This window comes from Plutella xylostella, chromosome 20, assembly GCF_932276165.1.
Source record: "Plutella xylostella chromosome 20, ilPluXylo3.1, whole genome shotgun sequence".
Classification (NCBI taxonomy): Eukaryota; Metazoa; Arthropoda; class Insecta; order Lepidoptera; family Plutellidae; genus Plutella; species Plutella xylostella.
The window spans coordinates 2,233,478-2,255,560 of record NC_064000.1 but is presented as its reverse complement, the minus strand read 5'-3'; the positions used below and the strand labels follow the sequence as shown (position 1 = coordinate 2,255,560).

At 47.8% G+C, this 22,083-nt stretch overlaps 2 protein-coding genes across 2 annotated transcripts in view; one reads left to right on the top strand and one right to left on the bottom strand.

The window, feature by feature from the left end:
• Positions 1-274: 274 nt before the first annotated feature.
• Positions 275-1,685, top strand: LOC105388753 (26S proteasome regulatory subunit 8). Its single transcript, XM_011559714.3, has one exon. The coding sequence runs from the start codon at positions 406-408 to the stop codon at positions 1,612-1,614; it is 1,209 nt and encodes a 402-aa protein (XP_011558016.2). The 5' UTR covers positions 275-405; the 3' UTR covers positions 1,615-1,685.
• Positions 1,686-2,070: 385 nt separating this feature from the next.
• The window catches only part of LOC105394312 (putative vitellogenin receptor), a 42,196-nt gene continuing 22,183 nt past the window's right edge, over positions 2,071-22,083 (bottom strand). The window contains exons 20-38 of the mRNA XM_048628188.1: positions 21,689-21,834; positions 18,730-18,925; positions 18,143-18,253; positions 17,552-17,705; positions 15,531-15,616; positions 14,987-15,129; positions 14,560-14,633; positions 13,818-13,999; positions 12,687-12,836; positions 9,609-9,810; positions 8,961-9,113; positions 7,502-7,604; positions 6,917-7,045; positions 6,218-6,447; positions 5,520-5,856; positions 4,923-5,074; positions 3,631-3,711; positions 3,192-3,282; positions 2,071-2,174 (exon numbers count right to left, since the gene is read on the bottom strand). Of these exons, the coding sequence (XP_048484145.1) occupies positions 2,073-2,174; positions 3,192-3,282; positions 3,631-3,711; positions 4,923-5,074; positions 5,520-5,856; positions 6,218-6,447; positions 6,917-7,045; positions 7,502-7,604; positions 8,961-9,113; positions 9,609-9,810; positions 12,687-12,836; positions 13,818-13,999; positions 14,560-14,633; positions 14,987-15,129; positions 15,531-15,616; positions 17,552-17,705; positions 18,143-18,253; positions 18,730-18,925; positions 21,689-21,834 (2,822 nt within the window). The 3' untranslated portion in view covers positions 2,071-2,072. The remainder of the gene's footprint in view (positions 2,175-3,191; positions 3,283-3,630; positions 3,712-4,922; positions 5,075-5,519; positions 5,857-6,217; positions 6,448-6,916; positions 7,046-7,501; positions 7,605-8,960; positions 9,114-9,608; positions 9,811-12,686; positions 12,837-13,817; positions 14,000-14,559; positions 14,634-14,986; positions 15,130-15,530; positions 15,617-17,551; positions 17,706-18,142; positions 18,254-18,729; positions 18,926-21,688; positions 21,835-22,083) is intronic.

The window sequence follows — 22,083 nt, the reverse complement described above, 5'->3', positions numbered from 1 at the left end:
TATCCTTTGCCTGATCTTTGTTTTAGCTAGTGCTAATAATGAGGTGATGAGTTTACCATCATCGGTCAGAGGATAAGAGGTGTGAAACCGTTATTATTCAGCTGTCAATGTCACAGTCCTCGTGAGCCTCTCTTGGGTCGATCCGGCCGGATGCTGACTATAACTTTATGATCCTGACCATAGAAGTAATAAACTTTATGATCATGATCCTGCCTCATGTCCCATCACTATTACCATTGCTTTTTTTTAATTATTTAATTTTGTTTACTGGCAAGTGGCAACCCCAAAATCATGACTTGGAAAATATTTGTTTGAGTGGTTAGGATTGTTGTGCCGATTTTATTCATAATTTCTTCCGTAACTCACTTCTATCCTTTCATGTGGTAGCTGAAACAAAGCTCCAGCATGACCATTACAAAGATGGACGTGGACCCCGTGAAGGGGGAGGGCTTCAGGCCCTACTACATCACTAAGATCGAGGAGCTTCAACTGATCGTGGCGGAGAAGTCCCAGAATCTGCGGCGACTGCAGGCGCAGAGGAACGAGCTCAACGCGAAGGTCAGGATGCTGCGCGAGGAGCTGCAGTTACTCCAGGAGCAGGGCTCCTACGTCGGCGAGGTCGTCAAGCCCATGGACAAGAAGAAGGTTCTCGTCAAAGTCCACCCTGAGGGTAAATTCGTAGTGGACCTCGACAAGAACGTGGACATCAACGACGTGACGGCAAACTGCCGCGTGGCGCTGCGCAACGAGAGCTACACGCTGCACAAGATCCTGCCCAACAAGGTGGACCCGCTGGTGTCGCTCATGATGGTGGAGAAGGTGCCAGACTCCACGTACGAGATGGTGGGCGGCTTGGACAAGCAGATCAAGGAGATTAAAGAGGTTATCGAGCTGCCTGTGAAACATCCTGAGCTGTTTGATGCCCTTGGTATTGCTCAGCCTAAAGGAGTGTTACTATACGGGCCTCCCGGCACAGGGAAGACGCTGCTGGCTCGCGCGGTCGCTCACCACACTGAGTGCACCTTCATTAGGGTGTCTGGATCAGAGTTGGTGCAGAAATTCATTGGAGAGGGAAGTCGTATGGTGAGAGAACTCTTCGTCATGGCGAGAGAGCATGCCCCCTCTATCATCTTTATGGACGAAATTGACTCCATTGGTTCCTCTCGTATCGAGTCAGGCAGTGGAGGAGACTCAGAAGTGCAGAGGACCATGTTGGAGCTGCTGAACCAACTGGATGGTTTCGAAGCAACAAAAAACATCAAAGTCATCATGGCTACTAACAGAATTGACATCCTCGACCCTGCGTTGCTGAGACCCGGTCGTATTGACAGGAAGATTGAGTTCCCCCCACCAAACGAGGAAGCCCGTTTGGACATCCTGAAAATTCACTCTAGGAAGATGAACTTGACTAGAGGCATCAACCTGCGCAAGATTGCCGAGCTCATGCCGGGTGCGTCTGGTGCGGAGGTGAAGGGAGTGTGCACGGAGGCGGGCATGTACGCCCTGCGCGAGCGGAGAGTGCACGTCACTCAGGAGGACTTTGAGATGGCGGTGGCGAAGGTCATGCAGAAGGATTCCGAGAAGAATATGTCTATCAAGAAGCTCTGGAAGTAAAATGTGTTTTCATGTATTGCTTTTTAATTGTATTTAGGAAATTATAAGTCTCTTTTGTAATGTAAACTAAATTAGTGTTTTCGTTCAGTTCCAGACTTAGCTTATATTATAGACTCAATTAAAAGCAGTGGGTTATTCAAAAATACGCATTTAATTCATTCTGAAATAAAATTGGTGTTTACATGCTAGCATGTAAAATATAAACTGTAATGGAATGTTATGCCCAGTCATAACTTTCAAAACAATTCAAAGTAGAGATTGATTTTTACAAAAATAAATGCCTAAAATTAATAAGAAATTAAACATTTCAATAGCAATCATATTATTATCCTTATAACATTACTAAAACATTTCATAACAAATCTATGAATAAAATTGAGGTAGGTAAGTATTTACATTTAAAACTTAAATTCTACAACAACATTTAATATTAATAATCTAATCATGCAATTTTTCATTTATTTTCTGAAGAACAGTTGTGTGTCCTTGGTATCCAGATCGGACTCGGTGTCTGAGTTGTCCCCGGTGGGGGGCACCTCGATGGTCAGCCCAGCTGTACCCTGGAAAAAAACATGTATGTGATAAGCTTATAGAATCAAATAAACTATTGGTTAGGTATTACAGAATGAGAGCAAGCCTGGCGTATAGGCCGGCGAAGTCAGTTGAGCTTCTAACTTTATACTTTTGTATGTTTTGAAAATTCATTATTTACGAACATTTACGCTGTATTAATTAATATGACAAGATACAAAAGTGTATAGCTACAACTTGACCGTACTAAAACAGCTCGATTGGGGTTTGGTTTGGAGTTTTAAGGAGTCTACACACCAAACCCGCCGACACAGCCCGGCGGCTTGGTGTCGGCGACTTTGTTTCAAGAATCATGTCGGCGACTCGTACCCGCGCGTGCAAGTCGGCGGCATGGCCGGCGACTTGCGTACGCGCACGCTCAGTTGCCCGCCGACACTCCACGTTCGTACACACTGCAATCACTAACTAAAAAAGTTGTACTGATTTTTTGCCGCCGACTAACTCACCGACACAGCCCCATGACACATGTTGGCGGGTTTGGGTCGCCGACACCAAGCCGCCGGGCTGTGTCGGCGGGTCAGCGGGTTTGGTGTGTAGACTCCGTTAGGAATACAGAGTTACAGACGTCATTAGAACAAGTAAGCTCATTAGTTACTAGAGCAACAAACTAGAGTTTGTAATCGTATTGAAAGGATTGACCAGTTAGATTAGCGTCAAACACGGAGTGCCCCTGGGCTCACCGTTCGTACCTATATACGTTACCTACTAGAGTAGCACCGATAATAACTCCACAAGCTGCTATTATTAAATCACTGTTATCGTCCTCCATGTCAAATGGGTACAGAAAATACTACTTTTGAATTATTCGAAACACACACGTCCAATCTCGTAGAAGAGTATTTGGCAATTAAGAACACTACATGCCGCGGCTGTCGTGTCGCCGGCATTGCCGCCGGTAAAATCGTTCGGCTTGGACGTTCTGAAGCCGCCGGGCTGTGCCGCCGGGTCTGCAGCTTTGGTGTGTAGAGGCCTTTATATGAACTTACAACAGGGCGGCGGCGGTGGCGGCTTCTGAAGGACCGCTCCCACACGTGGCGGACGAACTCCAGCGGGTTCACGAACTCATGTGTGCTGTGTCTGTTGGGAAATTATTTACATTATAATTACTTCATATACCATTAGTTTTGCAGTTTCTTATAATACCCATCAGAGTTTCAAATTTTTTTTATTTTTTTTTGTTAATTGAATTTTATGACATATACTGAATATGGATCAAACTATCTGATATAAATGTTTTTTTTTTTTAAATTATGGGTTTACACACCATTCCACTTTCTAACTCTAGACTCTTTCGAAATATAACATATTAGGTATTTTACAATATTAGGCGGTTTCCATGTTTATTTTTTTTAGGTAATATAGCGGCTAGCTTGGCGGTAGTTACATGGGGGTTAACGCCATCTATCGGTAATTGCGCAAACTTACTCGACAGGGAACTCGATGGTGGCGTCGTGGGACGGCTGCCCAGTGCCTTCCTTCGTCGGCGATGCGTTGCGGAATCGAACACTGAAACAGTTTTGAAACCGGGTATTAATAAATCGCATAAATAAGCGATTAGTAATTTTATGGCTTTATGAGTACAAATACAAAATACAAAAACGTTTATTCATTTGCCAAAAAGTTTTTCAGTAAACTAAGCTTGACCCCTTCTTTTAAGTACATAAGCACCTGTGCCAGAAGAGGTCACTCTTTCTTAACAAAGTAATTTAGCCAAATTTTGACATAATTTAATTCTTATAAGTATTAAGTACAATGACACGGTTATACTATTTTAGTTTTTAATATTAAATTTAAAGCATAAATTATGTTATGTGAAGTATAATTCAAGTTTTGTTCAAGTATAATGTTTCAAGTCTAACATATTTCAGTAAGTATTGAACCAGTCATACACTGAAGGATAAGTATAAAACCAAAAATGAAATTAAGTATTTAATTGAGATATAAAAGTAAGAATTCAATTTATTTTATTTATCACCCAATACCTTAGTATAGGAAGATTACAAGTTATAATCAAGATTTTCAGTAAACATACTTTAATAAACAGTAATCAATTGACAGTTTGAGTTTCATTTCATTCCATTTAAGTTAAGGTAAGTGCTAGACAATAAAAAGATTTACATACTTAATCAATTCCAGTAAATTAAGTGAATTCCAGTAAAATGAGTGCGCCTGAAATATGGCAATGGGCCAGCCATCTTGCAGTGACGGTGTAGTCAAGTCTAGGTACTACACTTTCATTGTATCGACGCAAAGCTAGCGCCATCTACACACCGCTTTCAGTACTACATCACCAACTACCCTCCACACTACCGCCATCTACCAACAAATATCGGTACTTCATCCTATACTAGTCTACCAATACTCACGGCAGCGCAGTGACGCCCCGGCCTCTACAGCGACGCAGCACCACTATACCGAAGCAGACCGCCATCAGGACGAAGGTACCCACAAGTAGAGGGACCCACGCGCCGCCCGCCGCCGCCGCGTCCGCTGCTGACCATACTCTCTCTCTCTATACTCATCTCTCTACTATTTCATTGTTCAACGCAGACTTAGCGTCATCTACACACCGCTAGCAGCACTACTCTATTGACTACACGCGAATCTAACGCCATCTACACACCACTGGCAGAACTGCTCCATCAACTACAGCCAACACTACCGCCATCTACCAACATTAATCGGTACTTCTTTCTAAACTAGTCTACTATACTCACGGCAGCGCAGTGACGCCCCGGCCTCTACAGCGGCGCAGCACCACTATGCCGAAGCAGACGGCCATAAGCACGAATGTCCCCACCAGGAGGGGCACCCACGCGCCGCCCGCCGCCGCCGCGTCCGCTGCTGACCAGCCGTTGAAGAGGGGTAGCTGGGGAGGTGACAGATTAATGGAGTGGAGGTTTAATTGGTAGTTGTGTTATTTGTACTTTACTTATATATTTTAAATGCACGCAGAGTAATAGACAAATAATTGCAAAATTTTACGTCTAATATACGAGATTTCATTTCATGGTACTTGTGGTGGCTATCTTCAAACTCAAGACTTTCCTTATTCAATCATCTGATAAGATTTTTGAATCTATTTATCTACTGTCCCATTGCTGGTCCCATTAATATCCTTACGGATACCAAATCATAATAGCCAATGTACCTTACCCATCTTCTATAGTCTACGAGTTTTCATTTCAGTTTGCCACTATACGCAATATACAAAAATCATCATCATTGGCCACATCATCTGTTATAGATGGTAGTTGCAGCAATCGTAGGTTTATGGGTTGCGGTTAGAATATGTAGAGTAAAAATAAACTCACCAACTCCTTCTCAACAACATCACAGTCCTTCCCATCGACCGACAGCCTGCCATTCTGACACACACACTGAGGCCCCTCCTGTCCCAACACACACACACCATCACACGTAGACCCTTCACAGCTATTCTTCACATCACCCCGTTGAGCGCTCTCGTGGTTTAAGACGAATAAATTAGCGTCAAAGATGCGGTAAAAGAACGGCTCGCAGGTTTTGGTGGAGTAGAGGAGGCATCGGCTTAGTTTGAATGTGTTGGCGACTAGGAAGTAGATGTGGTCTTCGAAGAGAGCGAGTGAATGCGGGGATTGGAAGTTGGCGTCCGATTCGATGAGGATTTTGCTGTGGAAGAGACGGTTAATGTTAGAAATAAAAATAAATAGTAAACTGTATTATTTAGTGTAAGTATGTCAATATTTTTTATTTGTTATAGCACAACTTCATCATGGCAAAAGAAACGCAAATTCCAATTACAATACGAATAAAATACAGAAAAAGCCTTTGACATAAGTAAGTAACCACTCCATCTAGTGGACACCTCCATAAATAACACCTTACACAAAGAAGCGCCATCTATTGTCAACTTCACAAACAATAAAGATACAAACAATGTAAAATAGCGCCATCTATTGACCACCTCACAAAAACAAACTTATCAAAACACACAATACCGCCATCTATCGGCCAACCTTCAAACTCTTACCTAGCAGGAGTGGGCGAGTCATACGGCACGGCAACCAATCTCGCCGGCGCGTCAGCATACAGCGCTCGATGTCTGAAGCTATCAGCTGCTAAAGCGCTGCAATTGCTGACCGTAGCCAGGTCCTTAGTGCGATGGCCACTGAGGGATGATAGCCACAGGATGTATTCTAGGTCGTGATGCACGCAGTATAGGATGTAGGCGTTGGCTGGGTCCACGGCTAGGGCTGTCACCTGGGGAGGAATTTGTGGTTAAATGGTGGATATTTTGGGGAGTAGTGAGAGGTCTATGGCCAGCCATGGACGATTACGGGCTGATGCAGATGACAATCTTCTTACGTTGGCTTACACTAGTCCTTTAGTGTTGTCACCGTAGCAAAATTTAAAGTCAGATTAGTTGTCAGTCTAACTGCCAGGAACAGTTGATACGTCATTCCCTTAGTGAGCATCATCATCGAGGCCAAAAGTACAGCCGAAGATAGGCGGAAGTGGCGGACGTTAGTGGAGAGCCTCTGCACCTCTGAGGTGCCATAGGAACAACAACATGGAGGGACTGATGAAAATGGTCAGGTAGTTATCTCATTCATTTAGTGGAACTTGTGTTGAATAAACATATTTATCATTCTTCAACTGTTTTATCTTTCTCCCCCAACTCCTACCAAACTTACTTTCCCCCGAGTGGACTTTCCCCATATATACAGACCTGTGAGCCGGCGGGCAGGTCGATGACGACAGCACAGCGCTTCCTGGTGACGTCACACACGCGGATCTTGGGCGCTGAGGGAGTGGAGTCTACGAAGTACACGTTGCCCGTCACCCATTCTACTGCCACCTGGAAACATAGGTTTGGTTGTTGGTAATTGATAGTTGGTATTATTATCAGCACAAGCTTGCTTGCTTGCCGCTCGGCCTTCTTCTTCTATTGCAAGGATGCACTCCGAATCCTCTCTTATCATTCTTTCATCAATGCATAATCGTTGCGCAACATGAAATAGTATGGATAGATAGGTACTTAAGATCACATGGTATGCTTCTCAACCTTGGTTGATTTAACGATGACATTTGTTACAGCGTTTTGTGTCCGTTAAGTGGTCTAGTTCACAATCTCTATAGTAAAGTCTAGGGCAAAGAATCATCTCCTCTCTCTCTCTCTCAAGTCTTAATGTCACTCTCGAAAGCGGCCAGGTTTCTTTGGCCCAGTCTATACTCTTCACTACTGACCTTAATATAATATAATATAATAATATAATATATCTTTATTTCAGCTATATATAATATATCTTTATACCTTAGTAGGAGTTCCTTGGTTGGTGACTTCGACGCGGCCGTGGGTGCCGTTCACTGCTTCCAGCGAGTTAGTACTCGAAGAAGACACGAACAGACGGCCTCTCCTGTAAGTTAAATAGTAGGCATTGTTTGAAGTGGTTTTGGAATGGATTAACTACCAAATTGAGTTTTGTCTTAATTTCATGCTGAATCTGTAGCTTAAATAGAGCAGTGGAAGAAACGGAAGTACAGCAGTGGGTTTTGCCCACCTGCCAGATGGTTATGCATATGTCGCAGGCATCTGGTTTAATCTCCTGTTTGATTGAACCACTAGCCCGTTCATTGGATGGCGCTATTCAGTTGTATGACTAAAGGACAACGTCAAGTCGTTGATTGTAACGTTCGACGTCTTGACTGAACGTCATTCAGCGGAGTCGTTGAATGGGATATATTATAGCAACTTTGTAATGTCTGGTTAGGGTGAACATGACCAGACAAGAGTCAACAAAAAGACTAAGTTACAAAGCTCTTATCTCACAAATTAACTAAACAATAACAATAAACGTACCTTCATATTGTTGTTTATAATTATCCAGTTACGCCACAATTTTTCCTTTGAAACTATCCGCCCGCGGCGTAATAATAGGTAAATCCATGTTGTCACACTATTTTAACACAAATAACGCATTTTAAAGCTAATTTATTTGCAAAAAACTAACAATATAGGTGCTTTTTGTGTCAGCTGTTAGCTGTTAGACTCAATATTTGTTTTGTTCACCACCTGACTGATTTTAAGTCAGCTAACTAGTTGGACGTTTTGTGACGCTTGTGAAATCAACGTTCGGCCTAGTCATACAACTAAGCAGCGTCATCCAATGAACGGGCTTGCGGTTCAATCAAACAGGAGATTAAACCAGATGCCTGCGACACATACATCATGAAGGTTCCGAGAAGACAGAGGCTAGAGCAGTTTAAATTGACACACTTATAAGGATGCTGCAGACTGCATGACATTAAGTAAGATACAGAAGGGCTAGCACGGGGCGCAACTACGAAGTGACAAAAGATTTGCATTGCGCTCACTCACCTCGAGCAGCCTCGAGCGAGCACGACGGAGAACCTTTGTCACGTCTTAAATGCGCCCTGTGCCAGCCATTCTGATAACGATAGTGAGAATTAAAATGTATGTAGGTACGAATTTATTTCGCCATCTATCCCTATAACTCGACTCCATTCCTCCCTCACCTGACGTCATAGTCCATGCCGGTGATGCCGCGTGTCTGCGTGCTGTACAGCTGCGTGGCGTGCGCGTCCCGCGTGATGGAGCGCACGCAGTTCCCGCTCACGTACATTCCTCCCTCACCTGACGTCATAGTCCATGCCGGTGATGCCGCGTGTCTGCGTGCTGTACAGCTGCGTGGCGTGCGCGTCCCGCGTGATGGAGCGCACGCAGTTCCCGCTCACGTACATTCCTCCCTCACCTGACGTCATAGTCCATGCCGGTGATGCCGCGTGTCTGCGTGCTGTACAGCTGCGTGGCGTGCGCGTCCCGCGTGATGGAGCGCACGCAGTTCCCGCTCACGTACAGCACGCCCAGGTGCGAGGAGGTAGCCTTGCAGCCGCGCCGGTCCCATCTGAGGAGACATTTGTCATTATTAATAATATAAGATGAACGTAGAAAAAACTTACAATATCGAAGATAGTGAACTTATAAAACATAGAAAAACGCAGACTTGAGTGAAACTGCTACTCTGAAATACTCACACGGTCTCCCTTTATATTTCTTGGTGCATAAAATTTAAGTTTTTAATTATTTAACTGCGACACGTATTTCAATCCGTCAATCCTCAGCACTCCTGCACGCATTCTATAAGTACATATTGGAATAACTAACCAACGAAGCATCAACGATAGTACATACGTTTCTTTCTCTAGTCTTTTCATAATAAACTATTGTTTGAGCCCATAAACATTATCGACATAAATAAACTTCACCTTATCGCGATTTGCCATAAGATTGGTGGAACGCGTATTAAAAGAGTTTATCGACGTCGATAACGAACCCGTGTTGCGGCCGCTGTCATTATAATCTACCGACTGAGGCCGACATTCGTCTCTCCAACACTCACCTATTAGCATATCCAGTGAAGCAGCTGCAGTAGAAGGTCCCGGGCACATTGTGACACACGTGCGAGCAGACGTCGTCGCGGCACTCGTCTATGTCTGTGCAGAGACCGCCGGCTGGCGTCATGCCGGCGGGGCACTGGCAGACAGGGCCTGAAGGCGTGCTCTGGCAGGAGTAGGAGCAGTTGTGGTTGTCGCAGGCGGTCACTGGAAAGGTAGGATGGTTTTAGTAATAAGAAAACTAAAAATATCTCCACATGAGAAGGGGCAGATGGGGGACGGGGGTGAAGTACATTATTCTATTACAAACGCCATCTGCCGGCCGTATTTAACACCACTCCCAGGGCTTACGTCGGCGTCGCTAGAGGTCGCCATTACATATTCTATTACAAACGTCATTTATCGGCTGTGTCTCGCACCACTTCCTACGTTTCCGCCACTCGCCGCTAGATGTCGCCACAGTACTCACGGTAGGCGGGCCCCTCGTCGCTGTCGCAGTCCCGCGTCTGGTCGCACACGCGCCGCCACTGCAGGCACTGGCCGGACGAGCAGCGGAACTGGGCGCCGCAGGGGGAAGGGTAGGCGGGGGGCGGGGGCGAAGTAAGTACATATTCTATTGCCAACGCCCTCTGTCGGCCACGTCTCGCACTACTTCCTAAGTTTTCTTCACTCGCCGCTAGATGTCGCCACAGTACACACGGCAATCGAGACCGACACCAATCGAATGGTGACCGCGACTGCTATTCCAAAGCTTCCCGAAGGTGTGGATGTATGTATCTGTCTGTGGAAGCGTAGCTCCGAAACGGCTAAACCGATTTTCATTCTGCTTTTTTATGGTCACTGTTTATATTACCCTGAGTGTCCTTAGCTATATTTTATCGAAATCGGCTTAGCCGTTCAAAAGTTATGCGTCTTTTAGTGTAGAATGTCGGGATTTTTTAACGTTACTTAGGTTATGACGGTCGTTTGACGGTCGAATGGCGTAGTGGTTAGTGGCCCTGACTGCTATGCAGAAGGTCCCGGGTTCGATTCCCGGCTGGGGCAGATATTTGTTTAAAGACAGATATTTGTACTCGGGTCTTGGTTGTTGATATTTATATTTAGTATCTATCTATCTATGTACTTGTGTAGATATATCAGCTGTCCGACACCTATAACACAGGTTCTGCCTAGCTTGGGATCGGATGGCCGTGTGTGAGATGTCCCCACATTTTTTATTTATTTATTTATGGTTATGATAAGTTACATACGGCAGGCGGGCCCCTCGTCGCCATCTGTCGGCCGCGTCTCGCACTACTAAGCTACCTTCACTGGCCGCTAGATGTCGCCACAGTACTAACGGCAGGCGGGCCCCTCGTCGCTGTCGCAGTCCCGCGTCTGGTCGCACACGCGCCGCCACTGCAGGCACTGGCCGGACGAGCAGCGGAACTGGGCGCCGCAGGGGGAGGGGTAGGCGGGGGGCGGGGGCGAAGTAGGTACATATTATATTGTCAATGCCATCTGTCGGCCGTGTCTCGTGCCACTTTCTAAGCTTCTCTGTTAGCCGCGTCTCGTACCACTTTCTAAGCTTCCTTCACTTGCCGCTAGATGTCGCCATTACATATTCTATTACAAACGTCATTTATCGGTTGTATCTTGCACCACTTCGTAAGCTTCCTTCACTCTTCGCTAGATGTCGCCACAGTAATCACGGTACTCAATATCGTTGTCTGTACCAAACGCAATCTGTCGGCAGTATCTCGCACTACTTGCTACGTTTCTTTCAATTGCCGCTAGATGTCGCCACAGTGCTCTCAGCAGGACTCGACAATCGAATGGTGACCCCGACTGCCATGCCATAGGTCTCTCGTGTGGATGTGTGTGTCTGTCTGTGGAAGGGTAGCTCCCAAACGGCTGAACCGATTTTCGTTCTGCTTTTTTAGGGTCACAGATTATATTACTCCGAGTGTTCCTAGCCATATTATATCAAAATCCTCTTAGCCGTTCAAAAGTTATGCGTTTTTTAGTGTAGAATGTCGGGGATTTTTTTAAGATTGCTTAGGTTATGATACGAGTAAGTTACATAGTTGGTTAGGTTAGGTTATGTTATAGTATACTCACGGCAGGCGGGCCCCTCGTCGCTGTCGCAGTCCCGCGTCTGGTCGCACACGCGCCGCCACTGCAGGCACTGGCCGGACGAGCAGCGGAACTGGGCGCCGCAGGAGGAGGGGAAGGCGAGGGGTGGAGGCGGAGTACATATTCTATTGCCAACGCCATCTGTCGGCCGCGTCTCGCACTACTTCCTAAGCTTCTTCTGACTTCTATGCCAAAAGCCACGCATGTGGATAAGTGTGTCTGTCTGTGGAAGCGTAGCTCCCAAACGGCTGAACCGATTTTCGTTTTGTTTTTTTAGGGTCATAGATAACGATACTCAGAGTGTCTTTAGCCATATTTTATCAAAATCCGCTCAGCCGTTCAAAAGTTATGCCTCTTTTAGTGTAGAATGCCGGGATTTTTTTTAACATTGCTTAGTTTATAATACGAGTAAGTTACATAGTTGCTTAGGTTATGTTATAGTATACATACGGCAGGCGGGCCCCTCGTCGCTGTCGCAGTCCCGCGTCTGGTCGCACACGCGCCGCCACTGCAGGCACTGGCCGGACGAGCAGCGGAACTGGGCGCCGCAGGGGGAGGGGTAGGCGGGTGGCGGGGGCGAAGTAAGAACATATTATGTTGCCAACGCCATCTGTTAGCCGCGTCTTGTACCACTTTCTAAGCTTCTCCCACTCGTCGCTAGATGTACTCACGGCAATCGAGACAGTCACCAATCGAATGGTGACCCTGATTTCTATGCCAAAGATCCCGCGTATGGATGTGGTAAGATACACCTTTCTGTGGAAGCGTAGCTTCCAAACGGCTGAACCGATTTTCGTTTTGTTTTTTTAGGGTCATAGATAACGATACTCAGAGTGTATCTTATCAAAACCGGCTAAGCCGTTCAAAAGTTATGCCTCTTTTAGTGTCGAATGATGGTGGTTTTTAGACTACTATTCGAATGTCGGGGGTTTTTTAAAGTTACTTAGGTTATGTTATAGTATACACACGGCAGGCGGGCCCCTCGTCGCTGTCGCAGTCCCGCGTCTGGTCGCACACGCGCCGCCACTGCAGGCACTGGCCGGACGAGCAGCGGAACTGGGCGCCGCAGGAGGAGGGGTAGGCGGGCGGCGGGGGGGCAGGCTTCTTGGGCTTGTTCGCTGAAAAAAGTTAGGAGGAGTTATTTTTATAGTTGAATTTATGGAATATATGACGTCACTATTTCATTTAAACTTCCTGCGTGCTCAGTTTTACGTCACATTGAGTAGGTATAAAGGATATGTCTGCGGATTAGGGTTTCTGCTGTTCTAAGCGAACACCCAAAGCGGATGTCCGTACCAGAGTTATATTTTTTACAACAACATTTCTAGGAACGGATTTTAACTAATGTATATGTTATTTTAAACTGCAATTCGTTACATTATAAACGTGATATAACTCATGCACTTACGGAAGCACCTCCACCTCGCTTCATCACTGCCATCTCTACAATGCTGCACGCCATCACACACGAGTCTTTGTGAGATGCAGTAGTCTTCTTGCTCACACTTGAATAGGCCCTTGTTCTCTGAGCAGAGGTACTCTTGTAGAAGAACTTAATTATAACTCATGCACTTACGGAAGCACCTCCACCTCGCTTCACTGCCATCTCTACAATGCTGGACTCCATCACACACCAGTCTTTGTGAGATGCAGTAGTCTTCTTGCTCACACTTGAACAAGCCCTTGTTCTCTGAGCAGAGATACTCGCAGTTTATTTCTAGAAGAACTTAATTATAACTCATGCACTTACGGAAGCACCTCCACCTCGCCTCGTCACTGCCATCTCTGCAATGCTGCACGCCGTCGCACACCAGTCTTTGTGAGATGCAGTAGTCTTCTTGCTCACACTTGAATAAGCCCTTGTTCTCTGAGCAGAGGTACTCGCAGTATATTTCAAGAAGAATTATAACTCATGCACTTACGGAAGCACCTCCACCTCGCTTCATTACTGCCATCTCTGCAATGCTGGACTCCGTCGCACACGAGTCTTTGTGAGATGCAGTAGTCTTCTTGCTCACACTTGAATAAGCCCTTGTTCTCTGAGCAGAGGTACTCGCAGTTTATTTCTAGAAGAACTTTATTATAACTCATGCACTTACGGAAGCACCTCCACCTCGCCTCATCACTGCCATCTCTACAATGCTGCACGCCATCACACACCAGTCTTTGTGAGATGCAGTAGTCTTCTTGTTCACACTTGAACAAGCCCTTGTTCTCTGAGCAGAGGTACTCGCAGTCGGCTTCGTCTGAACCGTCGGGGCAGTCCACTCGGGTGTTGCATCTGTGGGGGCGTTTGACAGGCGGTTAGGCGTAAAAAATATACTTACCCCCTTATTCATAGAAAAGTTATAGGACGTTTTAGCTATTGAACTGTTTAGTCTCTCTCTAACTCAGAACAATTTGTTCGTTGACAGATAGGGACAAAACAGTTCAATAGCTAAAACGTCATATAACTTTTCTATGAATAAGGGGGATAGACTCCGACAACACTAACTTTGTGAGAGAACTTAGGTGCCAATATCATCAAAGTTTGTTCAAGCAATACATACATAATAACAAAATGAAGACGTCTCAAAGACAACACCAACATATTACAAGCCTACACCTTTTAGGCCTGCTACAGACAAACATAAATGTTGCCGCTTATAGTCTCCAGCTCTAAGGTTCTTGAATCCACCACCGTTACAAAGATACAGACTAGACAGATACACAAACGTATAAAATGCATTACAACGATAGCTAGCAGCAGTCAGACCTAGGGGTTAGAACCCACCATTCCGAAGCCACAAACAGACAGACACATAAACGTATAACACCTCCACCACCCTGTAAGCAGCTGACCTAGCTGTGAGCGGTAAGCAGATGCTGCGGTTGGAAGCGCACGTGTACTCGCCAAACCCACACTTCACCTCCGCCTGTAAGGGAATTTGTGAGGAAAGCAGTAAGCAATAGTAAGCATGTGATATGAGTGGGTAAATAAGGATCTATGGTTATCGTGAAAAAAGTATTTAAATATAAATTGAATTTTAAAAAATTAGTAGTAAGCAGTAGACAGGTAGGTGCTATCGGGGATGCAGGTGGCTTACCTTACCTTAAAGCTTATTGTCGCTTGAAGCCTACCCGCGTGTTCATCAGACACACACGCTTGCGCGGTGAGATAACACACGCGCTATTTTATTTTAATTGAGCTAGCTCGGATTTCCGAGATTGTAGGTAAAATAAAGACAGTAAAAGATGTGTTTACTCATATAGCTTTTTAAAATAATACCTCCATCTCAGGTATAGTCATGTCGAGACAGTCCTCTTCATCAGACAGGTCGAGGCAGTCCTGGGCGGCGTCGCAGCGCTTCCTCATCTCTATACACTCGCCGCTGTGGCACTGGTACATGCCTATAGGGCAGGTTCTGTTCTCTGTGAGGTTATAAATCGATGTATTATACTCCTGGGTAGCAAATATAACATACTTTAAGGGTGGCCCAGGCCCACATCACACGTTATTATTTTTAAAATAAGCTTGAAGCTCACTGAGGTTACAATGGCTGACTGGCCTCACGGACAGTTCTACATATATGTTTCCAAAATCATTCGTTTTCGTGCTCTAGTACAGTAACTTGGGACGCCAAGAAAAGTTTTTTTAGAGGATATAAAATGCTTGTCAAAATATAATATAGCACCAAAAATCTACAAGTAATTTAATGCCAAATACGTAAGTAGAATTCAGCCCAAGTTTTGTAGTAAGTAACTATAGTAATTCCGCCTTATCCCGACGTACCTACTGATAAGTCAATTATAAAGTCAGTCAGCAGTCTTACCACAATCCACTTCATCCGAGCCATCAGCGCAGTCCTCGTCTCTGTCGCACCGCCAGCTGCTCAGGATACACGACCCTGAAGCACACCTGGCCAGAGGAGAAAAGGTTACATTATTATAATTGTATTGTGAAGGAACGAAGATGTAGGTACTCTAACGTTAAAAAAGTGACTTTTAGCTTGGTGGCCACTCCTTATCGATGGTTACATGTCGGAAATGTATACTTTTTGCATCTAGCTATAATACCGCCATGTAGAACTTACGAATAATGTTTCACTGCCATCTGTGTTAATTATGTCTTTAGGTGCCACCTCCTCACACCGGTGGTGGCTGGATGAGAAAGCGCCTATGCACTGCACAAATACGTTCTGATGATGACGGCGAGACGGCATTCTTCCTACCTCTGCCGTTGTGACACTTTTTCATAACTCATCACCGACACGGGTGACAAACACCATTAGGCTTTGTCACCACGACACTCACATGAACTCGTGGGGCCAGCACTGCGCGAGCTCGCAGGCCGCCTCGTCGCTGTGGTCGCGACAGTCGGCCGCGCCGTCGCAGCGCTGCCACCGCGAGATGCAGACGGAGCTGTCGTTCACACCCTGTATAGTGACACTCACATGAACTCGTGGGGCCAGCACTGCGCGAGCTCGCAGGCCGCCTCGTCGCTGTGGTCGCGACAGTCGGCCGCGCCGTCGCAGCGCTGCCACCGCGAGATGCAGACGGAGCTGTCGTTCACACCCTGTATAGTGACACTCACATGAACTCGTGGGGCCAGCACTGCGCGAGCTCGCAGGCCGCCTCGTCGCTGTGGTCGCGACAGTCGGCCGCGCCGTCGCAGCGCTGCCACCGCGAGATGCAGACGGAGCTGTCGTTCACACCCTGTATAGTGACACTCACATGAACTCGTGGGGCCAGCACTGCGCGAGCTCGCAGGCCGCCTCGTCGCTGTGGTCGCGACAGTCGGCCGCGCCGTCGCAGCGCTGCCACCGCGAGATGCAGACGGAGCTGTCGTTCACACCCTGTATAGTGACACTCACATGAACTCGTGGGGCCAGCACTGCGCGAGCTCGCAGGCCGCCTCGTCGCTGTGGTCGCGACAGTCGGCCGCGCCGTCGCAGCGCTGCCACCGCGAGATGCAGACGGAGCTGTCGTTCACACCCTGTATAGTGACACTCACATGAACTCGTGGGGCCAGCACTGCGCGAGCTCGCAGGCCGCCTCGTCGCTGTGGTCGCGACAGTCGGCCGCGCCGTCGCAGCGCTGCCACCGCGAGATGCAGACGGAGCTGTCGTTCACACCCTGTATAGTGACACTCACATGAACTCGTGGGGCCAGCACTGCGCGAGCTCGCAGGCCGCCTCGTCGCTGTGGTCGCGACAGTCGGCCGCGCCGTCGCAGCGCTGCCACCGCGAGATGCAGACGGAGCTGTCGTTCACACCCTGTATAGTGACACTCACATGAACTCGTGGGGCCAGCACTGCGCGAGCTCGCAGGCCGCCTCGTCGCTGTGGTCGCGACAGTCGGCCGCGCCGTCGCAGCGCTGCCACCGCGAGATGCAGACGGAGCTGTCGTTCACACCCTGTATAGTGACACTCACATGAACTCGTGGGGCCAGCACTGCGCGAGCTCGCAGGCCGCCTCGTCGCTGTGGTCGCGACAGTCGGCCGCGCCGTCGCAGCGCTGCCACCGCGAGATGCAGACGGAGCTGTCGTTCACACCCTGTATAGTGACACTCACATGAACTCGTGGGGCCAGCACTGCGCGAGCTCGCAGGCCGCCTCGTCGCTGTGGTCGCGACAGTCGGCCGCGCCGTCGCAGCGCTGCCACCGCGAGATGCAGACGGAGCTGTCGTTCACACCCTGTATAGTGACACTCACATGAACTCGTGGGGCCAGCACTGCGCGAGCTCGCAGGCCGCCTCGTCGCTGTGGTCGCGACAGTCGGCCGCGCCGTCGCAGCGCTGCCACCGCGAGATGCAGACGGAGCTGTCGTTCACACCCTGTATAGTGACACTCACATGAACTCGTGGGGCCAGCACTGCGCGAGCTCGCAGGCCGCCTCGTCGCTGTGGTCGCGACAGTCGGCCGCGCCGTCGCAGCGCTGCCACCGCGAGATGCAGACGGAGCTGTCGTTCACGCACTGGAACTGGGTGTCGGCGCATTTTGGGGCGGCTGTGGAGGAGATGTTAGAATAGAATACTCTTAAATTTGCACCGTTAAAGAAATTATTACAAAAATACACCTAAAAATAAAATAGTACGAAAAGGCGGCCTATATTATTGTTAGGGAGGGACTAGTGAAGTGATCGAAGGTAGGTTTAATATGTGAGGAGAAGACGATTAAATCATACGTGAGAACTATACACTTTCGTTTGGTTTCCACATGCTCCTTATATGAATGATTGATGAAAATGGCGGCCATTCCATAAGTAGGAATATCAGGGAATATGGATACAAAAATAGAGCAAAACAGAAGAGTCAGCCCGTCATTTTAATATTCATCTTTATTAGCGGGCATTGTAAACGTAACTAGAATGTGAACATTTACAGTGATATGTTTCAAGAGAGCTCTATGTTCTCTTTTAACAGCAATATTGACACAATACTCACATTGATGGTCAACGGCAGCGTCGTCTTTACACACCACATTCTTGTGCACACACACGGTGCCACACAACTTCTCTTCTGACGTGCAAAGCGGTGCGGGCGGCTCTGTTGTTACTGGAACAATTTTTATAACACTATTTAATTTAAAACGGAAATCTAATTGAGCTTGTTGTTGTGGAATATCTACCCTCAATACTGTTCAGTTGTAAATAAGTCACTCTTGTCTCTTAACCGTATAGTACATCGCGGTATTAACATGTTTTCTATTTTGATAACCTTTTCTGATCTTTACCAATAAATATTGCTTCTACTGCCAGCGATTCAGACAAACTGAGGCATCCAAACCATTTTATAGTCCTCCGAGCCGGACTATAAAACTATTAAATTTGTAATTATTTTTATTTAATTACAATGATATTCATCCTCAGCACCTCAGCATTAGGGCAGTCATCTATACCATTGCACCGTTTCCCCGTAGCGCACGTATTGTTCGCATGACAGTACACCTGGTCGGGTAGGCAGGTGGCGATGGGCTCGCACGTATCTCTGGTCCTTCGAGCCGGACAAAAGTATTAAAATATGTAACTTACAATAACAATGATATTCATCCTCAGCATTAGGGCAGTCATCTATTCCGTTGCACCGTTTCCCCGTGGCACAAGTATTGTTCGCGTGACAATACACCTGGTCGGGTAGGCAGGTGGCGATGGGCTCACAGGTGTCTCCCTTCTTGATGAGCCCGGCTGGGCACAGACAGGTGTAGCCCATGTAGTATTCTAGTGGGGCCTGTGGGGAGTGTAAGAGTGGTTTGTTATAATAATAATAATAATAATAATAAACCTTTAGTTCAGGCATCAGTGGCCCATATTATAAACTAAACACATACATTTTAAATCATACAAAATAATAAATAAAATAACATAATTATAAAATTTAACTAACTTAAACTCTAGCACTATCAATAGCAGGGGATTTAATAGTCTTTTTCGCCTCCCTGTAGCGACGGAAAACGATTCCCGCAGGCCAGAAGTCCTTGTTCAGTAGAACCTTCTGCTGGTCGGCGGGAACTCGAAGACGGAAGGACTTGAAGTCCGTCTGCTTGGCGGACTGCAGTCTTTCAATCGCCAGCACCTGGACTGGCTGTTCGGTGCGGCCGACACTCCTCTCCTTGATATCAAATTCAAATTCAAATTCAATTTTCATTTATTCATATACGAATTAAAACTTAAAACTAATACACAAACATGCAATTATTACGGTAACATTGTACATCGAGATATAGCGCATGATGTTGTCATGCGCCATATTCGCGTGGATGCGGGAGACGTAGATGTCGACCGTGGGCATGGCGGCCTTCAGCGAGCAGGCGGCCGGGGCGGTGCCGCGCTTGTTGCGGTTGCGGCGACGGGGGCTCCTCTTCTCCACCAAGATGAAGCCATCCTTGTCGACGACCGCGTGGCGCGGGGCACGGGGGGGGCGCCGCCGGAGCTCCGGCAGCCGCTAGCGTCACCTGGGGTGCAGCTTGCGGCGCGGCTCGACGGCGGCGGCGGGGGCGAGGGCGAGGGCGGGGGGGGCGCGGGCGCGGCCTCCTGCTGGCTCCTGGTGGTGGAGGGTGCAGCAGCAGCGAGGCGCGGCGGCGCGGGGGCGGCGGCTCGCAGCGGGCACGCGGCGTCACGTGTCCGCTCGGCGTAGGTCGCAGGCGGCGGGTCATTTACCCGCCGCACATCGGTGTCAGTTGCGTGTAGTTGATCTTGCTGCGCTTGCAGTTGACGCGCCGGCGAAGGCGGTGTCGCGTGGATCGCAGAGTCAGCAGCATTGCGCAGCGATAACAACTCACGTTGCATCGCCGCGCTGGCGACTTCCGAGGCTTCCAACTTGCCTCGAATTTCGGTGATCTCGGACTTCAACAGGACGATGTCCTTAAGCAGCCGGGTCACATCGACGTGGTCAAATGTAACCGGCGGCAGCTTATAGAGGTCCCGAGCCACGTACGTCGGGACATTATCCGGATCGGTCTCCTGGAACACCCGGATGATGTCCTGCAGGTCTTTCTTCATGGAGCCATCACCGCGGCGCGGCACGAGGCGCACGGCGGTGGTGGTGGTGTCGGCGAGCAGCTTCTTGGCGGCGGCAAGCTCAGCCTCCTTGAAGCTGGTCAGACAGATCTGCTCGAGGCTGATCACGTCCATCGAGTCCAGCTTGTTCTGAACGAAGGCGAGCACCTCGCTCACCATGAGGGTGTCCGATACTTTAGTGGCGGTGGCCATGTTGCGGTCGTACTCAGTAGTGAGTCACACACGTGACGGCTACAGACGGCGCCGCTAGAAAGCGACCGTCCTAGCCGAAGTCAGAGTTGCAACTGTTATGCTGTGGAAGGTAAATATAATGCTGTGTATAGGTTTAATTGTGGCAGATTTTATAGATAACTATAACCTGTATATCTCGGGAAATCAGAGACAAAATAGTGTAGAAACGGAATTCCTAAGAACGTGTTTTCTTCCTGCGCTCCAGGAGGGCTACTCTTACTTGACGAAGTGAAAGCTACAAATCTAATTATGATGATGATGAACAGATAATACAGAGCGCGTTCTTGCCACAACGGACTAACAGCAGCCGAGCAGCATAGCACTTACCAACGACGTCGCGCGCTTTTGCCACTTTCCACCTGCGCTTTCAAAGAGCCTGAAAAGTGTCCTGGAGGGTTACTGTATACTGTCGAAAAACGAACAAACGAGAGCTGTTCGTGGGCGTGGGCGATTGCGCGACGCAATCGCCACGTTTAATACAACAAGATAGAGTCGTGGCTCGCGGGGGGCGGGGCGCGAGGCGCGGGGGCGGTGCTCTGCAGGTGGAGCTGGGTGCCGTTCGGGAATATCGAAGATTGTGACGAAGTAAGAGCTGTGCTAGCCATGAATCTTTCTCAACCGTAGAGCTCTCTGAAACTTCTTCTAGCCAACCTGATGATCATGATGAAGAGAGGATTCAGATCGCGTCCTTACCGGAATAAAGTTATAGCGGCTTAGCGTGCACCAATGGCGTTGCGCGGTTTTGACACATTCCGCATCTGCAGTCTCTTCTGCACATGGTCTAGTTACGGGGTTCAGGGACTAGTGTTACTGTCATACCTGGTGCACAGTAGGGTGGTCACACCCCGTTCTAAAACTTCTTCTAGCCAACCTGATCTGATGAAGAGAGGATTCGGATCGCGTCCTTACCGGAATATAGAAATAGAGGCTTAGCGTGCACCAATGGCGTTGCGCGGTTTTGACTACTTTTGACACATTCCGCCCGCATGGCGCATCTCCAAGGGGACCTTAAAACTCTTTAAAGTATCTTCTGCACATTGGTCTAGTTACAGGGGTTTTATAACTAGATAATTTATACTCAATTTTTAGGTTCGCATACATTTTAATGATAACTCAAATAATATAGGCTGGATGGTGAAACCAAACCATACCGCGATGTAGAATGGTGACGACACCGCCATCTAGTGACACGTATAGGAACAAAAATCTCTAACTTAAACAATCACTAGTGTTGTTGACATACCTGATGTACAGTAGGATGTGACTGCTGCACGCACACGTGCGAGCAGGGGGGGGCGCGGGCGCAGGGGTGCTGAAGAAGGGGGAGGGAGGCGTGGGGCGCGGGGGCGGTGGTCTGTAAGTGGAGCTGGGTGCCGTTCGGGAATATTGCTGGAAGAGAGATGGGGTTGGTTACTTGTTGAAATGTCTAGCGAAAGGTTCCCTCCCTATGGTATAGACCAACCACCTTCGCTTGGCTATAAAAAGTTTTCCCATGGGAATTCCGGGATAAAAACTAGCCTATCTTTTCAACCTAAATGTCAGCTTCCTACACACCAAATTTCATCCAAATCGCTTCACCCGTTTTCCCGTGAAAGAGTCACAAACATCCATACATACTCACATACATTCGATCCCTCC

Excerpts from the sequence above, each read along its gene's own strand:
- LOC105388753 (XM_011559714.3), top strand. The coding sequence starts at position 406 with ATGACCATTACAAAGATGGACGTGGACCCCGTGAAGGGGGAGGGCTTC.